Source organism: Sceloporus occidentalis, unplaced genomic scaffold (assembly GCF_023333645.1).
Source record: "Sceloporus occidentalis isolate IW3139 unplaced genomic scaffold, rSceOcc1.0.p SCAF_10, whole genome shotgun sequence".
In the NCBI taxonomy this organism is placed as follows: domain Eukaryota; kingdom Metazoa; phylum Chordata; class Lepidosauria; order Squamata; family Phrynosomatidae; genus Sceloporus; species Sceloporus occidentalis.
Genome location: NW_028316990.1, coordinates 30,389,765 through 30,414,871, shown reverse-complemented (window position 1 = coordinate 30,414,871; position 25,107 = coordinate 30,389,765). Strand labels below are relative to the sequence as shown.

Sequence of the window (25,107 nt, the reverse complement as noted above, 5' to 3'; positions counted from 1 at the left end):
CAATGAACTACATTTCCCAGAAGCCCACTGTGTAGAAGGAAGGCGCTGGGCCTAACTACATTTCCCGGCATGCTTTGCGCTTTGAAAGGCCCGCGCATGCGCACTGGCCTCCGAACCAAGTCCTCCGCAGGACAGGTAAGAAGAGGCGAAGGTGGTCTCTAGAGGCCACAAAATGGCGGACGGATGGGAGGGAAAGTGGCCAATAGGGCCATTGTTTGTAAAATTAACCCCAAAACTTGACACTTACATTTCCAAAAAGCCCTCAGAATGCATTTATAAGCCTTTGAGTCTCCTTTTTATACAGTTATGGCTTAATGAGGGGGACTTCAGAGGTTTTTCTGAGGTTTTCTGGTCCTCTAAGGAGGTTTGGCCACAAATAGAGCTTATAACACATTCCTTAGGAGTCCTAAGCTTGGGTTGTTATTATTATTATTGGACTCATTGGTCCCCCTTTTCCTCTAAATGGTGTGGGCTCTAACGTCCAAAGTGTGAGAAAAGGAGTCTTTTTGGACTGCCACTCCCAGAATCCCCTAGCATTTGGGGAGAAGGGACCAAGGTTTTGTTTGTGGGGATTCTGGGAGTGATAGTTCAAAAAAGCAACTGTTCCCATGCTTTGGAAATCCCAGCCCGCAGCATTTGGGGAAAAGGGACTAAAATCCTGTTTATGTGGATTCTGGGGGTGATAGTCCAAAAAGGCACCTTTTTCTCAGCTTTGGAAGTTCCATCCTGCAGCATTTGGGGGAAAGGGACGAAAGTTTTGTTTGTGGGGGGATTCTGGGAGTGACAGTCCAAACAAATAACTTTTCCCCATGCCTTGGAAGTTCCAGACTGCAGAATGGAGGGGGAAGGGACCAAAGTCTTGGGATTCTGGGATTGACAGTCCAAAAAAGCAACTTTTCTCCATGCTTTAGAGGTTCCAGTCTGCAGCATTTGGGGAAAAGAAACCAAGGTTTTGTTTGTGGGACGATTTTGGGAGAGTCTGTGACAGTTTTGACAATAGAAAACCCAGCCTTGTTCTCCAACTTCAATTCCTTTAAATAGAAATGGGAACCTTGTGACCCCTTCCGATGTTGGATTGCAACTTCCATCATTCCTAGCCAACACAGTCAAGGCAAAGGCGTGATGGGAATAGCCATCCAACGGCATCAGAAGGAACCTGGTTCGCCTGCTCCTGCTTTCAAGGGATCCTTCACACATACTATTGCCTGGCTGTTTTTCTGGGCCATCCTCTTACACAATCATCCACTGCCAGTGTATGTTATGACCCAACTGCTGTTACTTCTTGTAGTACATTTAGAGTAAAGGCTGCTCCCTGATTTTGCAATGAAGGGCTAATCTTCAGTGCTAATCTTTGCTGCGAGACAGGTTTGTGCAGGAACAGGCAGTTGTTCAGATCCCAAAAGATAAAGGGAAAGGGAAGTTACCTGGAAAAGATAGCAAAAATATATTGGCCTCTTCTTTCTAAAGTGTGTTGTTAACGATGCTACCATTTTCTCTCCCACTTGGCAGGAAAAACTTGTTGCCTCTGACTGTATTTGGTGGAAAGGGCGTTATAAATAAGCATCATTAGTACCAGATTGGAGCTGTGAGAGAACCATTCCCTGCTGTCCTTCTGCTGGCAAAGACCTTTTGATTCAGCTGAGATTTTGGTAAGTGCCTGGCTGAAAAGGAGCCTTTTAGCATATATGTTTTAAAGCCCATTTTTATCAGTGGGCTTTTGAATCACTTTTAATAGCTGTGGATTTATTTGCACTTATTTTTAATCTTGTTTGTAAGCTTTCCTTGAGTTTCAGATCGGAGAAAAAGCTGTATATAAAATAAATAAATAAAAATTTCCTCATCTTCTCTCAACTTCTCTGAGGTGCTGATACAACTATCCCATTTCCAAGCCATCCCAGATTCTGAGGAGGCAGCCATTACAATTGTACAGGGCAGATATAGAAAGTGGAGACAGTTATACTTTAATCGAAGGCCCAGAGAGGCTTACTGGGGAAAAGATTCTTTGGATCCATGTTGTTTATTCTTTGGTTAGATCAGTGGCCAAAATGTGTTGTGGACAGAGAAGATGTACATGTAGGGGATTGTTCTCTCTGGTCTTGTGGTAACTGGCAGCTTGTTTTCAGCAGAATTGTCCACGGAGCCATGTCCCAACTTGGCTTTGCTTGCCAGCCACCTCCTGATGTTGAAACAGATGATTGTCTTCCGGAATATACCTACCTCTTCAACCCTGACATCCTCAAGTAAGTTGTTCCAAGAGAGCCCTTCCTACTAGCAGGATACTACTTGGAGACTCTGAACTAGATAAAGTGAACGCTGCATGCTTTTCCTCTTTTTACTTCCCAATTCTGCTCTCAGTTCTTTGTCCATCACACTTCCATCCCTTCAGCAGAGATGTCAGCCAGTAAGGTGTTTCTTTCCTTATGTTGTTTGATCAGGAGCAGGAAACATTTGGTTGGACCACAACTCTGGTGAAAATTGTGCCTCAGGCCACATGTTGTCCACTCCATCTTAGAATAAGTTTTTGGGTTTAGACCCAAAATTGTGTTATTGTTTTTTCCTAAAGGGTGAATAATAGATTTAAATAGACCCCACAAACTGTTGAGAAACAGTTGGAAAGCTCTGAGGAACTTCCTTACTTGAGCCTACCTTTGTACCCAGCTGGTTTGCATGTTAACAAAGATAACCAGATTAAAGTGCATATAAGGAAATTTAACATCAAAAGAAACCAGCAAGACACAACATGCTAGATTTGAAAGAGAGGCTGACTATATCTGCAGGGATAAAAAAAAAGGCATCAGCCTATGGGTGGGGAAAAGCTAGTTTGGGATCTGTTAGTAGATCTCTGAGGGATTCACAGTAAATGGGCAAAGAATGGAACTGCTACTTGGGTGTACAACCTCCACAATCCCCCAGTAGACATGGTCACTAACTTTTTTTCATTATATGCATTTTAGAAAAGGCACTGCCTTTTTAGGAAAAGTTATGTTTCAAGCAGTCTATGTAGGCAAGAGTGTTGCCTGGTAGTTGTTTCACAGTAGGAACAACAAAAGGATTTTTAATCCCATCTCCCAGATTAAAGTTCTGACGTAAAGAGATCTTAGGGTACCCAGGAACACAGTTTTTTGTTAAACAAGCAAACATACAGGAAAAAACAGAGCTTAGTTCAGTTCTAATACTGAAAGCAAATTTTTCAGATCAGGATGTTCTCAAAAGCACCCTCTTCTTTAATTCTAAGTACTGGTATATATCTTTTTCACCTGGCTCTGGATGATGGATCTTAGGGTTCTGGTGACAAAATAAGCCTGAGAGTAAGTCTTGTTGAACTCAGTGGGATACACTTCTAAGCAAATATGTACAGGGTTGTACCTTAAAACTTGTAAGAAGCTTCAGTCATTCCTTTTCTTTATTCATCTCTATTCCTACCAGTATGACCTTGCCTCCAGGCAGGAATGACAGTGTAGAAGCATGGTGTACATGCCAGTTCTGCTGCAAATATTCTTTTCTAACCACTTTGCAGAGTGCAGATTCTATTCTGGGGTGTTTAAAGTAGCTGGCTGTCTCTAATAAGACCTTGCCTTTGACTTAAGCACGCAGGTTTTCAGGTGTACAATTTTTCAAGATCAAGTGAAATGTACATAGCAGGTGCCTGTTATGTGTGTGTAGCACTATATGTAACCAAGTCATTTTTTCCCCTGTCTTCCTTTACATGTTGGGAGTCTAAAAAAAGTATTCTTTCAGTTGCAGAAAGTGGTAAATATATGTGTGTAGGATACAGAAGAATGAAATCAATGCCTTTACTAATCCCTGATATAAACTCCTTTTCATATGAGAGAACTACTTTTCTTTTACTTGCATCCAGAAGCAGAAACAACCTGTGCATTTTATCTTTCTTTAGCCAAAAAAACCCAAAAAACAGGCTAGTAATTTCATCTCAGATGCTGCCTTTTATGTCACCAGTTCCTAATAAGCTGGTGATATATGCAGTCTTTGATCTGCCTGGAACTGATGTGAGCTGACGCGAGGGGATTTGCTTCTTTTGTCATAATCTTCACTGCTACACTTTTTGTAATAAAAAGCCTGTATGAATCCCATTGGCTCAATGTCCTCCTCCTTGTGGCTTCCTAGGAGCAAAGTTGCATTCATCACGGGAGGTGGATCTGGCATTGGATTCCGCATCGCTGAGATTCTGATGAGGTGCGTATGAGGCCCTTAAGGTTCTAGGATGGGAACATGTTTATCTTATTTTTGGAGGGTGCCACTGCTTTTCCTTGGCTGAGCTTCTGTCCCTGGCAAGCAAACATTGCCCTCCCCTTGCAGCCACATCATGCTCTGAGGTAGACATGTTTTCTGCTGCCATGCTGGCCTTTGACTGAAGGCTTAGTGCTCTAATTGCATCATTCCTCGGTTTGTTATATTAGTGGACAATTTAGTATGCACACATGGCCTCCTTCCTTAGCTTAGTAAAATGTGAACTGCTAAAGTTCCCAAACTTGGGTCCCCAGATGCTTTTGCACATACAATTTCCAGAATCGCTGACTATTGCCAAGACAACAGGAGGTTCTGGGAGTTGTAATCCAACAATTCCTAAGGAGCTATGTCTGATAGTTTTTAACAGAGGTGTGTAAAACATGGAGTCAGTCTGTTCTGTGCCCTTCTCATCTTGTTGCTTGTTACTGTTTTTGTTTGGCAGGCATGGCTGCCAAACTGTCATTGCCAGCAGGAACCTCCAGAGAGTGACAGAGGTAAGTGGATGTACAATATTTAATGGCAAGTCTGTGTCTTCTTCGCTGAAGCATCCTTGCTACAAGATGTCTGTTCCAAGCACCAGATCTGGGGCAGGATCAATAGTGACTGAATCAAAAATGGACAGAACAGATCAGTGAGCACAGTCCTGTAGGACTGTGCACTAATAAGCAGTATAGAAATGTACTTGTTATTGCTGTTATTGTTATTGCTGTTGCTTTACACAACATGACCATTGCCTGTGCTTCCTGAGGGATTCTGGAACTTATCATCTAAAAAGTAACTTTTCCACACTCTGCCTGTATTCTTAACCCAGCTGCCTTTATGCCAATTTGTGATATCTTCTGCTGGATTTATTCTGCCCAAAATACAGGAGAAGGTGGCCATCTAAATGCCAAGTCTTTATTTCTTTTCACAGGCTGCTAAGAAGCTGTCAGAAGCCACTGGTCAAAGATGTTTGCCTCTTACTCTAGATGTCAGGCAACCTCAAGCGATCATGGCAGCTGTAGATGAAGCCCTGAAGGAGTTTGAGAAGATCGATATCCTGGTTAACAGTGAGTTATTTGTGTCAGTCTGTTTCACTTCTGGGCTGGGAAAAATGGTCACTGATAGACTCTTTAAGACACAGATGCTACCAAGGCAGTTCTGAACCTATTGCAGAGCTTGGAAAAATTACTATCCATGCTGGCTAGAACATTCAGGGATATATTAAAATTTTTAGACCTAATTATACAAGACCAGTGGGAATAAATGATGCTCTCCATGAAAAATCTAGTCTGAAACATTTCCAGCTTGAGAGGAAATGAGTTCATTATGATGGAGTAGCAGAGCTATGGTGTCAGCCTTGTTGCCCTCTCTTGTCCTGACACTGTCCCTGACCTCTTTCCACAGATGCAGCTGGTAACTTCCTGTGCCCAGCCAGTGCTCTGTCTTTCAATGGTTACAAAACAGTGATTGAGATCGACACCTTGGGAACATTCAATGTCTCCAAAGTACTATATGAAAAATGCCTCCGTGTAAGTTTTCCTCCCTTAGGAAGTCTTTGAGAAACATATCTTAGATCCCCTTTCTATCTGGATTTATGCATTCCTCCTTAGTCCTAGTCCAACATTCTTACACTCTTCTCCACACTAGCTCACTGAAATGACACTTGTTTGTTTACTGTTGCAAAAGATACTGCTTTGCATTTTGAGTATCTTTTTTATTTTTAATGCCAACCCTATTGTTTTGCTTTCTATCCTCTGTACTTGCTCTTAATTTTTCTACCCATCCTGCCTGAGTTGAGTCTTGTTCTCTTCATCTAGGCCAATGGAGGGGTTATTGTCAATATCACAGCGACTCTTAGCTACAAAGGCCAGGCTCTCCAGATGCATGCTGGTACAGCTAAAGCAGCCATAGGTACGGTAAACCACCTGCCATTTTGTTCTCCCCCTCCTTATCTGCATCCTGTCCAGGTTTTGCAGTGATAGAGTCTATAATTTAATGAGGCTGCCTTAGTTTGTAGTTTGAAAGCCGTCCTTTGATACTTTGTGAGTAGCTTTCAAAAGGACTTGCACTTTAGAATAAAAGTGTCGTTGGACAGCTCCTCCTGTTTGTGGAGCTTAAAATATTACAAGTTTCTTCACTTCTTTTCCCGAAGTGTAGCTCACAGGATTGGGAAAGCGTCGCCCTGGTTCTCCATTTTGTGCACAAATGGACCACTTCAGTCAAAGTATGGCTCCCAAAAGCCTAAATTGCCATATAAAAATGGGTTTGATCCTCTTGCACCCTGGAATCCCCAAACATCCCTAAAATGAAAGTGGCCCTTTTTCCACCTGAAAACTTGAAACCAGAAGTAACGTTCTGTCACTTCCTATTATGCTGAGAGCAAAGAATCGATGAGAACAAGGTTTGCCCTTGAAGATATTCCTGTCCTTTCTCAACTCATAATTGTCTTCCTGGAAAAAATACTTTTGTGTACTGTTCATGGAATCATAGAGTTGGAAGAGACCCCAGGGCCATCCAATCCAACCTCCTGCCATGCAGAAACACACAGTCAAAGCACCCCCGACAGATGGCCATCCAACCTCTGTTTAAAACCTCCAAAGAAGGAGAGTCTACCACTCTCCAAGGGAGTGTGTTCCACTATTGAACAATTCCTGTCAGGATGTTCCTCCTAATTTTGAGGTGGAATATCTTTTCTTGTAGTGTGAATCCATTGCTCCATATCCTAATCTCTGGAGCAGCAGAAAGCAAGCTTGCGCCATCCTCAATATGACACCCCTTCAAATATTTAAACAGAGCTATCGTATTACCTCTTAACCTTCTCTTCTCCAGGCTAAATGTGCCCAGCTGCCATACTAGCTAGAGCTGTAGCATGAAAAGCTAACTTTTCAAGCTCTGTTTTTGCTTGCTTCTCTTCTTCCCTCATATTTATTCTTGAGCCTGTCTATTTGTTTGTTCTCTAACAGATGCAATGACAAAACATCTGGCTGTGGAATGGGGCCCTGACAAAATCAGAGTGAACAGCCTGGCACCGGGTCCCATTTTGGGCACAGAGGGCACCCGCCGTTTAGGTAGGAAGTGAAATACTGGCTGGAGGTGTAGTGTGGGCATGCCCTAAGATGGGGACATGGGAGTGTGCCCATAGAGGGATTCTAAAGCAACCTTCTTCATCTCGGTACCCTCCAAGTATGTTTGACTCAAAGTCCCATCATCACCCATCAACTTAGTATTTTTTAATGCATGTAAATGAGAGGATTGTCCTAGACTAAAATTCCTGTGGTTTTATAAAGGGTTCACTGAGGTGGTGGAGAACAACTCACTTAGGCCTGTGCACTTTCACTGTCCTGGTTTGATCTCACCATGTCCAAGTTTTAGCTTCCCTCCTTTCTTTTCAGTCCCACCTGGTGTGGAAAGCAGAAACATCTATCAAGAAATCCCTCTTCAGCGGGCTGGGAATAAGACGGAGATTGCCCACGGTGTGTTGTATTTGGCCAGTCCCTTGGCATCTTATGTGACCGGCACAACTCTGGTGATGGATGGTGGCTGTTGGATGACGACCAAGAACGACTTCCCCGCACTGTTGGGTATTGCCTCACAATCTGCTAAACTCTAGGTGATGCTCCTTTCCCGCTCTGTGGGATTAGATAGACATAAAAGGTGCTTGTGTGTCAGAAAATCACTTGCCTTCAGGCAAGAGTTTGCACCTCGTGGTGGTGGCCCCTTTAAAAGGTAAGTGGAAGATCAAACAGGATCTCCTTGTAGATCCAAGACTTGTGAAAATTACCTTTTGGATATCAAGTCCCACAGTCGCCCAGCCACAGCATGGCTACTAGTCGTATTGCTGTAATCAATGCATTGGTTAGAGCAGAGATTTCCAACCAACTTTCCCTGAAACCCTAGGGTTCTGCTAGAGGTAGTAACTAAAAAGAAAAGAAAAACATTGTGTGGTATTTTGATCTGTAGATGTAATCATATTTTTCAGAACTTCCTTGAGACCTAAAAGTTATTTCAAAGTTTGTGCAAAGTAGAAACGTGAGAAAGGCTGGGTTAGAGTATCTGAGTCCAAGAGATAGACATATATATGTTTGTTTGTTCGTCTCCAACCTTTCCCCCAGAACTGGGACCAGCTGGTAGATCTGTGGATGGTTGCGCTAGATTTCTGACTTATAGAGCAAGAGCAAATACAATTGTAAGAACAATCTGTGTTGTGGCTGGTCCTGTGCTACTTGCTCATCTCTTCACTTCAGTATTCCTCATCTGTAAAATGGGAATATGACTCGTGTGTTAGAGTAGGACTTTGTTTATCTCTGCTGACTGGTCTCTTGTATAAAAATGCCCCCGTCTTGGATAACTCATATGTAACTGATAGTGAATAATTAACTCCACCCACTGAATTACTAATTAGTTGTAGAACTTTGTGTTCTACAGAAAGAGTCTACTAGCATGTGTGTGCCTTATCTCTAAGCACCATACTAATGTTTTTGATCTGAGCTTCAAAAAGTTACTCATCTAGACAACATTCAAGAATCCTTATGCTACAATGGTCAGAGACTATGCTGGCAAGGGGACTGTAGGAATTGTTGGCTAAAAGAATGTTTACAACTTCTGATCTTGCCTGAGAAGTAGTTTTTAAGCCATTTTCAGACCCAACAAATACTTCAAAATGTCTTTAAATCAGGTAAATAATTCATCATGAAAGAGCACGTGAGAAGTAGCCATGGTCTTTGGGAACATAATATAACTAATTCCCTTTTGGAAGCATGTGCAGTAAGCACGGTATTACACACAGCTTTTTGTGAGCAGAAGAGACATCAAGCTGCAGCTGTTGGACCTCTCTTATTTCTAGAATCCATGGTTTGAATTTGCAACTCCCAGAATTCCCTTAGTCATTATGGCCATTGGCCATGCTGGATGGTGGATTCTGGGAAATATAGTGTGACTATTCTGCATTGTGTGATTTAACACCTACGACTCCTTGAACGCTTTCATCAGCGCTGTTTACGCACAATTCTAAATATACACTGGACTGACTATGTGACAAATGTTGCTGTCCTCGAGCAAGCAGGGATCACCAGCATTGAGGCCATGCTATTGAGGACGCAGCTGCGCTGGGCAGGACACGTTTCTAGGATGAAGGACCATCGCCTCCCCAAAATAGTATTCTACGGTGAACTCGCCACGGTTCAGCATAAGAGGGGCGCCCCAAAGAAGAGATACAAGGACTCCCTGAAACAACATCTCAGGCTTGGCCAGATAGATCACCAACAATGGTCCTCCCTGGCCTCGCATCGGGAGGCATGGAGACGCACTATCCATGACGCTGCAGCCTTCTTTGAAAGCTCATGCCGAACGAGCCTCGAAGAGAAACGACAACGCAGAAAGAACCGCAACCTAGAAACATCACCCAAGGAGACTTTCTGCTGTGCTTTCTGCAACCGGACCTGTTTATCCCGAATTGGCCTTTTTAGTCACCAGAGCGCTTGTACAAAGCGCGGGATGAGTCCTTCCTGAATCTTCGTTCGCGAAGCAAAGCCAGAGAGAGAGAATAGAAATTTGAAAAATGTACCCTTCTATCTCCCCCAAAGAGATGATAAGGGTCTGCTTAGGCTCAATAGAACTTACAGGCAATTGTGTACAGGATTTCATGATGTATATAGGATGCATGTATATAACAATGCTATGTATTCAATGCTTTGCAGCTAAAATGCATGCTCAGGTGGGAGGTTATCTTGCCTTGAGTCTTTATGGATGCCTTTTTGAAAGTAACATGTTAACTAATACACTCTTTGTTTTGTTGTTTTCTCATTTCATGTTTGCCAATAACCAGATGGTTTTTAATCTTTGTCTGAACTCTTTTAAGTCTTATGCGTCACTCTGAATCTATTATCTGAGTTCCAAAATATTTCTGTCTTATTAATCTAGCTGCAGATCTCCCTTCTTCATTTTTGGTCACATCTTCCCCCTCTTTAGATGTCATATAGTTTCATCCATCCACCTCATCTTTTTTCTTTCCTTACAGATTTCTGGACTGCGGAATTTAAAAAAGATAAATGAAAGAAGACCTTCTGGACTCTCCTGGAAAAGACCCTCCAATTTAAATGCTTCTTCACAAGCGTCTGTGCAGGGCCAAGGGTAGGAGTCACACACCTGCCCTGGTTGCAAAGTAGCTTTAGACAAAATTGGCAACAGAAGTATTTAAGATCATGCTTCTTGATGTCATGGGAGGGCAGATTGGCGTTGATGACAAGGGGGCTACAATACAGTCAGGAAATAAGTGGCCTTCCAAATGTTGTTGGATTGCATTTCCCATCATCTTTTGCCATTAAAGCAGGGTGGGCAACTGGGGGAGGCTAGGGAGCCACATAAGTCCCCAGGAGTCTGGAGAGCCACATCCACCACCAAAAACCTTTTTAAAAACTCGTCCCAACACCTTCTAAGGAATGCTGGGGGCATTTTTGCAATGTTTAAATTTCAGGTTTAAGAAGCGGTCTTTATAAAAACAACAGGAATTGACTGGTTTACTTCCTGTTTTTCAAAAAAGGCCTCTCCTGGGCCTAAAAAGCCTGGCTGAAGGGGGCAAAATGTGGCTAAAATGCCCCCCAAGCCTCCCACAGGAAATTTTGAGGCAATTTTTCTTTTACTCTTGGCAGGTCCTGGAGGCTACAAAAATGGCCCTGGGGGTCGGCACTCTGCCCATTCCTGCATTAAATAAATCATTGGGAGTTTGTAGTCCAACAATAATTGGAGAACCACGTATTTCCCAGTCCTGAGATAGACAGTGTATTGTATTCTTACCTAGGACTTTCCTGTTCCATGCCAGTTGTGCACTGTATGATACAAAAGAGCTATCTGGTATAGTAGCCTGGAAGAATAGTCACGATCCAGCTTAACCTCCTGGCAGGGGAAGTACATTTGGCTTGGTTTTGTTTTATTTTAATTTCTATGCACACACTAATGTTTTTTTGCCTTATCTGCATGGTTTGCCACCTGAGCCTTTTTACAAGGGAAGAAATGTATGTCTGTTCACTATTGACCAACCCAGCCTGAATGGTATGTGTTGTGATTCTGGACCAAACAGGGTGATTCTGCACTTTTGCCAATGCTCCCTATTTTTCAATTAGCTGGAATAATTCCATCCTCAAAATAAATTCTGTTTATTCTGTCTTTAAAAAAATCTATTTGAAATCCTTATTTTTGGGGCAGGTTTATAGTTTTAATATTGGACCATTTCAGGGATGGGGGAACCTCAGGCATATATTCTCTTGGGACTTCACCAGCGTGCAAGCCTCTTTTGCTGTTCTCTCCCATCAGTGATTGGAGAGAATGTGGTATTTACAGGTAGCTGAACTATGCTGCATAAAACTGGGCTGATATTTGCAAACACTGGAAGAAGTTGCATGGAGCTGAGATGTGTGGTCTCTTCTTGGACTATTTGTACTGGGTGGGGATATCATAATTAGGAATCTATGGACAGAAGGTCAATGATCTTACTAACCCAGGAATAACAGACTGCAGCCACTTCTGAATCTGGTTTGGCCCCCTTTGGGCTATTCTGTGCCTTCAAGTCATTTCCAAATTATGGCGACCCTAAGGCCATAATCATGGAGGTTTTTGGGCAAGATTTACCCTGAGGAGGTTTACCAATGCCTTTCCCTGAGGCAGAGAACATACTGGCCTGTTACAGACAGCCAAAATAAAGCTGCTTCGAGTCACTTTGGAGGTATGGTGTTTCAATGATGCATGCGTCCTAAGAGTCCAGAAGTCGCACCAAGGCCACGCTCCAGTCTGGAGCGTGGCCTTGGTGCGACTTCTGGACTCTTAGGACGCATACATCATTGAAACACCATACCTTCACTGTGACTCGAAGCAGTTTTATTTTGGCTGTCTGTAACAGGCCACTGTATGACCTGTCCAAAGTCACCCAGTGGGTTTCATGACCGATCAGGGAATCGAACCCTGGTCTCCAGAGTTGTAGACTCCAGTTAGGGTGCCATGAAACCATTGTCTTCCTTCATACCTCTGCTAATGGATTGGAATTTGGAATTTCTCTTTCTAGTCTTCCTTTGTAATTTCCTTGTTCAAGGAGCACGACAAAGTACAGGGTGTCCTCTGAGATACGTACTGTTCTATTAAATGAACTAGAATGCCTTAATCTTTTTTTTTTTGATGGCAATAGAGATCCTGCTGTTAGCAATCTGTGTGCAAGAGGATAAAGGGACAAAATTGTGACATTAGAAACAGCTGTACCCAAAACCAGTCACAGGGCATTTCAATCCTTGTGGACATTCAGCCAATGACCTACAAGTAGCTGTTCTGGAAGAAAAATTCAAATGAAAATCAGAAAAAGAAAAGGTTGAATTGGGATATATTCACAAATTCAAATCCATTATCAGAGGCAGGAACAGAGAAAATTATTATTATTATTATTATTATTATTATTTATTTATTTATAAAGCGCTTGACACACTGTATATATTAAATATTGGTTTTTATCCTATTTAAACATGTAACAAAATAATTTTCAGGTAAGTTTCTACTTCAAGGGAGAAGTAGAATGTATTGCTTTCAACAGACCAATCACTTGACAAACCTATATTTTACACAGCTTTTTGGAGGGTGTCACATTTTGCATCGTTCTGTATCCCACCACACTCCAGTTCCACCGCCACCACAATGTAATGCTTAAATATATCTGTGGCATCAATTTTTTATACTAGCAGTTCATCTCAAGAAGTGGATTGAAATCCACCAAATCTCATGCTAAAATAAATCATTTCAGAGGTACTGCGAGATTATTTCCCCCCTTCCACACACACTTTCCTTTTCGTGCTGCAACAGTAACACAGCTCTCATTGAGAACAGAATCTGCTGTATGCTTTATTTTAATGGGAAATTTCAGCATAAATTAGGAGTTGTTTGGGTTTTGTTTGTTGTGTTTCTGTGCTGCATCTTTTGGCTCCCAACAGAATTACTGATCAGAATTACTGATCCTGGAATTCATACAATTGATCATGATTTGTTGGATAGCTGAGCAAATAGCTGAAAAAGATGCTCCAAGTGGGTGCATGTTGTCAGCTTTCTGGTGCCACCTAGCGCCAGCTTTCTGAGTGATTCCTGAGATATGTACTGATTTTTTTCCACCAAAGAGAATGTGTGTGTGCTGTTGTTTGCCTTCAAGTTGTTTCTGACTTACTGTGACCCTAAAGCAAACCTGTCATAGGGTCTTCTTGGTAAGTTTCTTCAGAGGGGGGGGGGGGGGGTTGCCTTTGCTTCCTTATGAGGCTGAGAGAGTATGACTTCTCCAAGGCCACCCACTGGGTTCCATGGCTGAGCTGGGATTCAAATTTTGATCTTCAGAGCCCTAGTTCATGGCTCAAACTACTATGCCACACTGGTTCCCAACAAAGAGAATACTTCTACTACATAACTTAAAGACTATCCTTTATGATGTGTGTTGTGATCTCTTTTGGAAGTCTTATATCATGTTTAGGTTTTTTTTGTGGGTTTTTCGGGATATGTGGCCATGTTCTAGAAGAGTTTATTCCTGGCGTTTTGCCGGCATCTGTGGCTTTTGGCATCCTCAGAAAAAGATAGTTGTGTGCTTATATCATGTACTTGCTGCAATCTGGGCTTAGAAGAAGACGACTTTTCTATACAAAGTGTCACACTCTTTCCATAGCAAAATTTGCTTCAGTCCTTTAGATGCCAGGCTAAGGTGGCTTTCTTCTGGAGGTACTTGGGTTTCCTTTACTGAACATCACCTCTTTCATATAGAAAAGCATTGTCTGCTGCAAAATGTGGGAAAGCCTCTGGATTCAGGAAGTTGTAGTCCAAACAAAGGAACGTTTCCAAATTATAGCTATGATCAGTGCAGCTCCTAATTTGTATTCATAAAGTAGGATCCTAAAAAGTGGATTCTTTTGTATACAGTTTGTTCATCACAGTGAACTATGGTTTATGTTAGTCATGGTTTGTTGGTTTAGTCATTAATTGTCTAGGGGATTGCTAAACATTTTTCCTTTCATTTCTGGTCTGTTTTTTATTCTCTTTCCTTTGGTTCTGGTTCCAGAATGAGTAGCTAGACAGTCGGGCCAAGGGCAAGACATAGTTATGCGCTGAGACAAAACCACAAGCCATGGCTTGAGCTGTCTGTGCTTGTGAGTCCTTACAACAGAACCAGGCTTCCGGTTGTGGTTTGCAGCTGGTAGGAAAACATGGTCTGTGGAGATAGGTTTGGCAATAAGAGGAAGAGAGAAAATCCAACAAACCACAACTTGGCTTATTGTTCTGTGGGAATTTAGCAAACATGTCCTTTTGTTCTGTTTTGTCACACCTTGCTAAGCCTCCAGGAGAACGGTGAATTGCAAATACTTTACTTTCTGTATTCAGGTACCTTTATTAGGCTGACCAGCAATGCGTGCAAGTTTTCAAAATTCCCAGATCTCTTCATTGGCAAGATGTTACAAAAAGAAGATAGGTAAGACAACAGAACAGTCTATAGTAATTTTGAGGGTGGCTCTTTCAAGTGATGTATTTGGTTGCACTTGGAGTAGCCCTTAAGCATTCTGGACAAACAAACATGAGCAAAAAAGTGAGATCCTCTCCCTTTTTTTTTTTTAGTTTGGTAATAGTTTATTCTTAATAAAATCATAATAATTAGTTGGCATTTATGCAGTACCTGGAGTATTGGGAGCATGTATTTCACATCTGATTCATCCTTAGGAGAGTGGTAGGAAGGTCAGTATTATCTCCCTGCTCCGGAGGAGAGGATTGAGAATGAGAGAGAGTGACTTCCCTAAGCCGTTTACTGAGTTCATGGAAAGGGGAGATGTAGACTAGTTTGTGGAAGGCGGGGAGATATAAAGTAAGATTCACAGCTCAGTCTCTCAATCACTATGCTATGACTTCAAGTCAAGCCCTCCCTCCAGTCCATCTGCCTTGGTCCAGGCCTCGGAGGTAGAGAAGAACTGATGGCTCCTTTTGTGTTGTGTCTTTTTAGATTGTAAGCCTGAGGGCAGGGAACCGCCTAATTAAAAGACTGTATGTACAGCGCTGTGTAAATTTACAGTGCTTCATAAATAAAGGTTAATAATAATAATAACTGATTTGGAGAAGTTAACTCGTTGACTAGATTAAAATTACAAGAAATGAGATTCTATCTAAACATTAGAAAAAACTACTGTCAGAACTGTTTGACAATAGAATCATAGGATGCTAGAGTTGGAAGAGACCCCAAGGGCCATCTTGTCCAACCCCATTCTGCCATGCAGGAACTCTCAATCAAAGCATCCCCATTGAGAGATGGCCATCCAGTCTCTGTTTAAAGGCCTCCAAGGAAGGAGACTCCACTCCGAGGAAGGAGTGTGTTCCACTGTCGAACAGCCCTTACTGTCAGGAAGTTCCTCCTAATATTGAGGCAGAATCTCTTTTCCTGCAGTTTGCATCCATTGTTCCAGGTCTGTTCTCTGGAGCAGCAGAAAAGTTTGCTCCATCCTTAATGTGACATCCCTTCAAATACTTATACAGGGCTATCATATCACCTCTTAACCTTCTTTTCTCCAGGCTAAACATCCCCAGTTCCCTAAGTCGTTCCTCATAGGACATGATTTCCAGACCCTTCACCATTTTAGTTGCCCTCCTTTGGACACACTCCAGTTTCTCCACATCCATTTTGAATTGTGGTGCCCAGAACTAGACACAGTATTCCAGGTGAGGCCTGACCAAAGCAGAATCGAGTGGCACTAATATTTCCCTTGATCTAGACACTATACTTCGATTGGTATATTCTAATCCACGAATGCCCACCACTTCATGCCACAGCTGGAATAATGCAAACATTGGTGGGGCTGCATTTCTGAGGCCTGTTGGCTTGTGGTGGGTGGGTTCCAACCTGTCATTCTCCCTTCCTCACATGGGATGTTGCCAAGTGAACTGTTGCTAAGCAATTAATCCCTCCTCTGTGTAACCAGCGACATTCCTGACGCTGCAAAGGCTCGTTCTTGTAGCCATAGCAACCAGCAGGTGGTCAGAGAGCATCCTTGCTAGCCATGGTTGCCTTGGCGGTGACTGGCAACCAGAGCTTGGGTAGAATCGAAAGGCCTTTCAGGACTAGCACCTTCCCAAAATGCGTGTTTCAATGACATGAAAGTCTCCAGAAATGCAGATTTAGGAATCCGCATGGATCCGCTCAATCCTTAGAGTATATAGTGCAGTCTATATAGAGAGAGTATATAGTGCAGACTGAGGGGTTTCTGCAGAATCCTGAAAACATTAGCCCCAAAAAACCCCAATGCAACACTTTAAACCAAAATTGAGGTTAAGAGAGGAGCCAGAGCTTGAGAAATTACTATTAAAAAGTAATTCATTTACACTCTGATTTCTCTTCAGATCATAGAAATCCTTTGCCTTTTACTAAAGAAAGTAGAGTGAGACCTCCACATTTGCTGGGGTTAGAGGGAACAGGACCCTGTGAAAGTGGAAAAACCACAAATTAGTATAAAGAAACAACACATTTTGAACCTCTAGGAATCTCTAGGCCCTCCAGCACAACTCTGTGGTCAACGTCTGGCAGAGTCACACTGGAGGACCCAGAGATTCCTAGAGAGAACATGTGAATCAACTCCATGAATGATCAAATCTGTAACAGTCAAAGCCGCAAATGCGGAGGGCCGACTAATCCATTCCTTTATTCATGGTACTCATTGGCGTTGCTCGTTGCATTAGTTTTCTTTAAAAATGGCTGAGCAGAGAATGGCTTAAAACCTCATACAAAAGCATTGAGATGTGAGAAGGGTTTATTCCTGACGTTTCGCCAGCATCTGTGGCTGCCATCTTCAGAGAATGCTAGAATGGAAGAGAGGGGGGGGTATACAATGCTGTTGGTTGAGAGGATGCCGGCGAAACGTCAGGGATAAACTCTTCCGGAACATGGCCACGTAGCTCAAAAAACCCTAAAAAACTATGGTTGCCGCCCGTGAAACCTTTGACTTCCCATTCCTGGTGAAGGTCCAGTTGGTACAAATGGCAGGCAAAAGTGGTGGTAAGAGCTCTGTGGAGCTTCCATCTGCTGGAGCTGAGTCCCAGCGACTGCCGCCTCCTCTGCAGACTGACTCATCTCTTCTCCCCATCCACTTTGCCCACCTCCATCGGGAACGGAGGGCTCTCAAGGCAAAGCTGAGCCTGTTTCTGTTCCTGCAATTCCTAGAATTGGGGTGCATGAAGGAAGGACAAAGAGAAATGCCCCCATAGAGTAACAATGAAAAGGCAGCCCACCTCTTTCCACCACTGCATTGCAAAATGAAGTAAAACCGCTATGCGAGCAGCTGCTGTTCATTCTTCGTGCTAATGAACTTTTCTCCATTCCAGAACACTTGGATTGTTAATGCAAAGATACAGCCGTGTTAGTCTGTGGAATCAGTAAGCAGAGAGATCTTGTAGCACCTTAGAGGCTCACTGAAAGAAAGAAGTTGGCAGCGTGAGCTTTTGTAGACTACAGTCCACTTCCTCAGATGCATTGTTAATCTCACCCGCCGCTCTGATCACTGGAGGCCTATGGCCTTTTTGCAGCAGCATTTCAGTTCGGTCACAGATATTCAGACTGAGCAGAAGGGGAAGCTGAAAGAGCTCCAACAGAAAGCTAAAGCCTTCTGTTCTAATCAGAAATTCAGAAAGGTACTCTCAGATTCAGTCCCTCAAAAACAAAAAGGATGGTGGTGGAAATCATGTATAAGTCTGGAAATTTCAGTCGAAAAATTGACCCCCCAAAACCCCCAAATCCAGGGCCAATATAAATACTATACTTTTAATAGTTATTTTGAAAAGGGACCATCTCCTGGTGAAAGTCAAGAACTGACCCCCCTCCGTTATCTCATCTATACAGTCTTTAGTCTGAGCACAAACAGTTCATGTCTGCTGGGATTTTGTATGTCCTTTGACATTGTTTTCTTTGCATCATCCTTTACATCTTTTGTTAGATGCTCTTAACTTCCCTTCTGGGCACTTTTAAAGTGCGACAGGATTGCTGTAGACATCTAACATGGCTGTCTGTTTGGAAACGGTTAAGGAACAGGACCATGATGACAATGGATATGGCAATGTTGGGGACCAACAACCACTGATGTGACCTGGAGAATATATATTTCTTGTGATTTTTGAGAGAGGGTGCGAAATCAATCTCTTACGAAAGGCCTCTGATTGCTAAGCGGTCGTTCTTTGTTTGGGTTGCGCTCCTGCAAAAGGGGTAGTTTTCGGTCTTTGTTTACCAGTGTGTCATCTCAAATTATGGCTTACTGTGGGGATATGGTTGTATTTAAAGACACAATACACCTTCACCCTGTCAATTAGGTTACTAAGGTTATGGCCCAACTGCTTTGTTTTTTGACTCTAAACAAAATTCTCCTGGCCACTTCTAAGAAAGCCATCTCCAGATGTTGGAGGTGGAGGATTTGGAAAATTGGGCATTGCATTCCACCTATTGCTAGGAAAGGTGAAGAAGAAAGAGAGGAAGGCCACATACTAGATGGATGGACTGCATTAAGGAGGTCATGGGTATGCATCTGCAAGAACTAAGAAAAGTAGTGGAAGATGGGAAGTCTTGGAGATGTCTCATCCACAGGGTCGCCATGAGTGGAGAGCGACTCAAGGATGGTGAACAACAACAAATTCCACACATGGGGCTCCATTGCCCCAAAGTCGCCAGTTCTGGAGGTGGGTACTTGATATCTTAGATCAGGTAACAGGCCATAAATATTACTCCATTTACACTCTTATTAGTTGAGGGTCTACTGAGAAACCTGTACAAAGAGATCTAACAGCACCACTTCTTGGAAACAGTCAGACTGGAGTTCTCTAGAAGATGGTAAAATGTGCAAGACCTAAACATTTGAGGATGGATGGACTGTACATGAAACCTCACATTCTTGGAGAAATTCAGTTATAAACGTCCAAAGAATACTGATCAGCGTCATCATGTTATATTTCTTTTTCTTTTGTAGGATTCCTAACATCTTGACCCGATGAAGAAGACAGTGGGGCTTCAAAAGCTTGCATCATGTATTTTATGCTGCTTAGGTGGCCAAATAAAGGTACCTCTGTTTTGTGGATTCTGCATGTTATTGTACTTTGCTATATGGCCAACACGGCTACCCCTGAAATTAATTAATTATACACACACATACACACACACACCTCTAAAATAAATATATATGGACTTAAAGAAGAATTTTATGAAAATTATGAACAGATGGTATTACACACCATGGGAATTGAGAAAGATACATAAGTTAAAACAAGGGGAGTGTTAGAGATGTAAAAAAGAAAAAGGGCCAGCATCTGTGCTTTGGCATCTTCAGAGAATGCTGGCATGGAAAAGAGTTGGTCACACAGCCTTATACACACACACATACATATATATACACATACACACACCACTCTCTTCCCTGCCAGCATTCTCTGAAGATGCCAGCCACAGATGCTGGCGAAACGTCAGGAATAAACTCTCCTAATACATGGCCACAGAGCCTGAGAAACCCACAAAAATGATATAAATTATATATTTACTCCCTTTTGGAAAATAATCTGTTTTCAAAAGGCTCCTACACACAATAGTGTGAGCTGACTCTTTTCTGACTGAGATGTCAAACCACAATTGACATTTGCCTCTCTCTTCTCTGAGATGGGACTTTCTTTCCTCCCAAGACCTGGGTGTTTAGCAGTTACTTTATCACTTTCTATTTACTTCCAGTAACAGTTTTTGGCTTCCCAGACATGTTTTTGCTGCAGGCTAAATAAAGGCGCAGTAAATATCCCCTGGTATGTAACAACACCTTCTGCGGCGGTGTATTATACCAGAAATTGCCGTGTGATTCAGCAACAGAAACAGCTTTCCTTTTTTGGCACTTTTTAATTTTTGCTCGGTGGATTAATTTTAACAGTGCCCAATTTCTAAAATAAGAAACAAGAGGCCAGGGCATGAGAAATCAATGCTGTCACTGTTTTTTCTAGCCTTAAAACATGATTCATGGAGGTTGGGGGGGGGGACACCTTGTTTTGCCTTACATCAGGCTTTACTAAACTGGAGCTGTCTGGATGCTTTGGATTGCAACTCCCATCACCCCCTGGCTGGCATGTCATATTGGTAGCCAGTGGTTGTGGTACCTAGGGATGATGGAAGTTGTGGTCAACATTTTCAGGAGGCACCAGGTTAGGGAAGGGAGACATCACATTACTAAGGAAGGTCAAAGAAGAACATGCCAAGGTTGAATTCATGCAGATCCTCTGTGGTCCTTATTTTTGCCCTGGATTGGTGCTGCGACAATTGCACGCAGCGGCACCAATCCACTCCCTGGAGGGAGCAAAAAGAAGCCATGAAAGGTGCCATCATGGGCGCCAAAATGGCACCCTGGCGGCAGGGCCACAGCATCACGCGTGTGGATGCGACGCCATGACTCCATCCACAGGCTGGCCCTTTTTGCCGGTCTGTACAGGGCCTATATTTAATGGGACTTGAGCATTCATGGATTTTGTTATCCACGGGGGATCCTGGAACCAAACCCTGGCGGATAGAAGGACCAATTTGTATATGCCATTGGTATGTGAGAAGGCCAGTTCAGATTCAAAATCCTCTGTGCATGGAAATGAAGTAGCGTACGCTAAATGCATCTGAGGAAGTAGACAGAAGTCTAGGAAATCTCATGCTACCAATTTCTTTCAGTGAATCCCAAAGGTGCTACAAGATCTCTCTACAGACTGATTCTACAAACTAACACAGCTATATCTTTGAATTCTACCGCTATAAAACCTGGAGGTAGACTTTAAAGACAAGGCACAGTCTTTTTTCTTTCTTGCTGGTTTCTCTTGTTTGTTTCTGTTCCATTTCCCCCCTTTGAAGATAGAGGGGTGTGATATGGATTACATAATAAATCCGTTGGCGAGTGGCAGAGAAATAAACACAACACGATGACATTTACAAGCTGCAGAGCCAGCCCACACGGTTGTAGTGCCGGAGGCAGAGAACCCAATGGCCCTCCACCCTGGTTGCGCATGTGGGTGGGCGCATGGGTCAAGGGGGTGCCTGACTCTGGAGATGAAACAACTTGACAACAGGCACACAGCTCTGGTTCCTTTCAAGCATCAGCATGCATCCCATCTCTGTGGCTCCGGCTTTGATGGATTGGATGGTTTACTGGCAGGACTTGGAAATATGCCTTTGTTTGGTGGCAAAACCCAGAATCCCCCTGAAGCAGCATTGTCTCAGGTGTGATGCTGCATATGCTGCGAAGCAAGTGGACCACTTTAAGGGAAACACCAGAGCATCAAAGAGGCTTCCATTGAATGTGGATCCCTTTCCTCCTTGCCATGCAAAGCCAAAGGTTCTTTGTAGCCAGAGAGAGCAAGGGCCTCTGTGAGTGGCAATGCAGTTAGGCAAGTCTGGGCTTTGGGTTTATTTCTTGGTTCCAATAAAATCTGTCATTAACTCCATGTTATTCTCATAACTACCCAGTGAGTAGTTGAACTGAATTGAAGGGTACAACTCAGATTCTTCAATTCCCAGCCCAGTGCCCTGACCCATTATGGCTTTAGATACGTTGCAGAATTAACACAGTTTGACAACACTTTAGCTGTCATGGCTCCATCCCATGGAATCATTGAGTTGGGAGAGACCTCAAGGGCCCTGATCCAGTCCAACCCCATTCTGCCATGCAGGAACTCTCCATCAAAGCATCCCCATTGACAGATGGCCATCCAGCCTCTGTTTAAAGACCTCTAAGGAAGGAGACTCCACCGCTTTCCGAGGCAACATATTCCACGGTCGAACAGCCCTTACTGTCAGGAAGCTCCTCCTAATGTTGAGATGGAATCCTTTTTATTGTAGTTGCATCCATTGTTCCAGGTCCAGTTCTCTAGAGCAACAGAAAACAAGCTTGCTCCATCCTCAATATGACTTAAACAGGGCTATCATATCACCTCTTAGCCATTTCTTCTCCAGGCTAAACATCTCCAGCTCCCTAAACCGCTACTCACTGGGCTTGCTGGTTTCCAGACCTTTTACTGGTTTGGTGGCCCTCCTCTGGACATGCTCCAGCTTCTCAATGTCCTTTTTGAATTGTGGTGCCCAGAACTGGACACAGTATTCCAGGTCAGGGCTGACCAAAGCAGAATAGAGGGGCACTATAATATCCCTGGATCTCTATTGATGCAGCCTACAATCGCATTGGCCTTCTTAGCTGCCGCATCACACTTTTGTGTTTCTAGATAGCAGAATGGGGTTGGGCTGGATGGCCCTGGGGGTCCCTTCCAACTCTAGGCCTCTTTGTATTCCTTCACTGCAGAAAGGGTTGGACTGGATGACCTTTGTGAGTCTCTTTCTCCCAACTCTAGAATTCTATGATTGTATGTATTCCTGCATGGCAGAAGGGGTTGGACTGGATGGCCCTTGAGGGTCCCTTCCAAATCTAGGATCCTATGATGCCCAGCAGCAAGATCCAGGCAGGAGGAGTCCAAAAGGACCCAGCCTTTTGCTGATGCTCTTCCCCTCTTTTTCTGGCCAACAGAGAAGGAAGCGCCGGGTGGAGCCTTTGCCACAACGCAAGCGAGACAAAGCCAGCCTCTCTCTGCTCGGGAGGAGCTTCCAGGGAAAGAAAGCCAAGGGCCCCCTTCTCTCTCTCTCTCTCTGTCTGTCTTTGCTGGAGCCGGCTTCTTTTTTGCAAGGAGCCCAACGTCTGCAAGGTAAGAGGGGCCCCGATCTCCTCCATCTTTGCAGGAATGCCCCCCCCAAAGCCTCTCCAGAGGCCCCCTTTCCTTGGCAAGCTGGCTTCAGCAAAAAGAAAGAGGGAAGGAGAGGAGGAGGAGGAGGAGGAGGAAAATAATCACCCAAAAAGGTGGAGGGGGAGATTTCTTAGACCAATTGTCCAGGTCTTTCCACCGTTTTCCCCATTTCCCTTCCTTTCCTTCTATTCCCACCTTCTTCTTCTATTCCTCCAGGAGGAATGTTCCCCCAAAATGCCCTCCATCTTGAGCCTGACTCTGCAGAGAGACACCTTTTGAGAGCTGCCTACATATTGATCCTACAGACTTAGCAAGGCTAGAGCTTTGCATCCTGCCACTAAGGAGCATGGCATTGATCTTTACATAAGTGATGTATTATTAATTATTATTATTATTATTTGGTCGCTGGTTCCAGTTTGGCTTGAGTGCCCTCCACTGGGGCCTTGTCCTCCTTTGAGGTGAGGACCTCTTCTTGAGGGCCACCCTTTGCCTTTGCGCCAAGGGCCCTCCTGGCACTAGAAACTCCTCCAGGACTGCAGCCGCCTCTCCATGATCTAATACATCTCCCCTCCTTTTTTTCCTTTCCTTTTTTCTCCCTTTCCTCCAGCCCAGCTTTGGAGAACGCCTGTGCCTTCAGAGAGCCTCCCTTTCCCTTCCAGGAGCAGAAGATGGAGATGAAGATGGAGATGCAGAGGATACGGAGATGATGGATGCAGAGCCCAGATCTGGACCAGCCACCAAGCCATCGGAGGCTTTCTTAGCCCCCCTGGACACCTAGGCCTTTGCTGCTGAATTGTTCTTTTTTTAAGGAAGGGTTGTTGGGGGGGGGCAGGACACACACACACACACACACACACACACACACACACACCCCAGCTGATCCATCTCTCCACATCCCCAGTCTCTCTGATGAAAATGGAGCCGGATTTGCTCATGACTCTGGCCGATCCCGGGATCAAACCGGATCGAGACCCTTTGCTAGGGCTGGGGCAGCATCTCCATGGGAAATACCTCCTCCTAGAGACCCCCCTTGGCCCAGCCAGGCCCAGTCCAGAACTGGTCCTGCTTCCCCGAAGCCCCCCAGGGCCCTTTATCCTGCCAGGAGATGGAGACCAACCATCTCTGGCCCTGGAGCAAGTCTTAGGTGGGATGGAGATGGCTGAAGAGGGCTCCACTGACCATCAGACCTTCTTCCCTGAAGGTTCCTTGGAGTATCTGTATGGCATGGAAGAGGAGCTGGGAGGCCTGGCTGACCAGCCAGTCAATGGAGGAGAAGGCCTCCCAGGTGTGGAGGATCACCAGGATTGCTGCAACCAGCCCTCTTTGGATGTGGATTTGAGGCTGGTCCCTGTGGAGAATGAGTCCTTGGCTTCGCAGCTAAGCTCAGAGCCCAAAGCTGAGGAGGAGCAGGTAAGCTCAGAAGAGTCTCTGGATCCTCAGGATTTACCCCTGGTTGTAAGGGAAGATGTGGAGGAGTTGAACCAAGAGGAGACCTTCTCCCAAACTCTAGAGGAATCCCTTCTCCAAACCCAGGAGGACCTGATCTTAGACACAGCTCCTTCTCCTAAGGAAACCCTTCTGGACGGACTCCCCCTCGACTCTCCTTGGACTCAGGAGATGGAGGGCTGCCAGCCCCCAAACTGCCAAGAGAGGAGGAAGAAGAGGAGGAGGAGAAGTGGCAGCCCCTCTTTGCCAAGGCCCTTAGACTACTTACCTGGGCCAGCCCAGCTTGGCACCGTAGTGGACCTTTTCCCCGCCTGCCCTCCTGCCACCAGCCTTGGGCCCCCGCTTCTTGAGTTTGGCCAGGTGGACCCCACGACAGAGGACGAGGGCTCCCATGCTTCCCCAGAGGAGGTGCCTCGGCTGCGGGCCGTCTTCGAAGCCCTGGACCGGGATGGAGATGGGTTTGTCCGGATTGAGGAGTTTATCCAGTTTGCCACCGTCTATGGGGCAGAGCAGGTGAGGTTGCTCTAGTCTTGGAGGGTTTGGGACTGCAGTTGTTGGGTTCTCTTGGATTGTCCTTGGCAATGAGTCCACCTGTCTGTGTATTTTTGCATGTATACATGGACACTATATATCTATGTATGTATATAATTTATACACCTAGAAGAGTTT

At 44.2% G+C, this 25,107-nt stretch overlaps 2 protein-coding genes across 13 annotated transcripts in view; both read left to right on the top strand.

The window, feature by feature from the left end:
* On the top strand, window positions 1–23,848 carry LOC149306311 (peroxisomal 2,4-dienoyl-CoA reductase [(3E)-enoyl-CoA-producing]-like). 8 transcript variants are annotated; one of them, XR_016282517.1, is made up of 13 exons: window positions 3–135; window positions 1,510–1,649; window positions 2,127–2,240; window positions 4,126–4,194; window positions 4,691–4,742; window positions 5,162–5,297; window positions 5,635–5,759; window positions 6,048–6,141; window positions 7,194–7,298; window positions 7,623–7,811; window positions 10,247–10,359; window positions 19,221–19,310; window positions 23,600–23,848. XR_016282517.1 is itself a non-coding variant. In XM_089540905.1 (11 exons), the coding sequence occupies exons 3-11, from the start codon at window positions 2,143–2,145 to the stop codon at window positions 10,279–10,281; spliced, it is 903 nt and encodes a 300-aa protein (XP_089397031.1). In that variant the 5' UTR covers window positions 1–135; window positions 1,510–1,649; window positions 2,124–2,142; the 3' UTR covers window positions 10,282–11,858. The 8 variants fall into 8 exon arrangements, 4 of the variants coding, with proteins under 4 accessions (XP_089397031.1, XP_089397028.1, XP_089397032.1 ...); XR_016282516.1 differs by lacking the exon at window positions 23,600–23,848 and adding an exon at window positions 22,779–22,845; XR_016282518.1 differs by lacking the exon at window positions 19,221–19,310.
* Window positions 23,844–25,107, top strand: part of RAB11FIP3 (RAB11 family interacting protein 3) — an 81,049-nt gene continuing 79,785 nt past the window's right edge. For all 5 annotated transcript variants that reach the window (XM_089540899.1, XM_089540900.1, XM_089540897.1 and 2 more), the window contains exon 1: window positions 23,844–24,951. In XM_089540899.1, coding sequence (XP_089397025.1) covers window positions 23,902–24,951 — 1,050 coding nt within the window. In that variant the 5' untranslated portion in view covers window positions 23,844–23,901. The remainder of the gene's footprint in view (window positions 24,952–25,107) is intronic.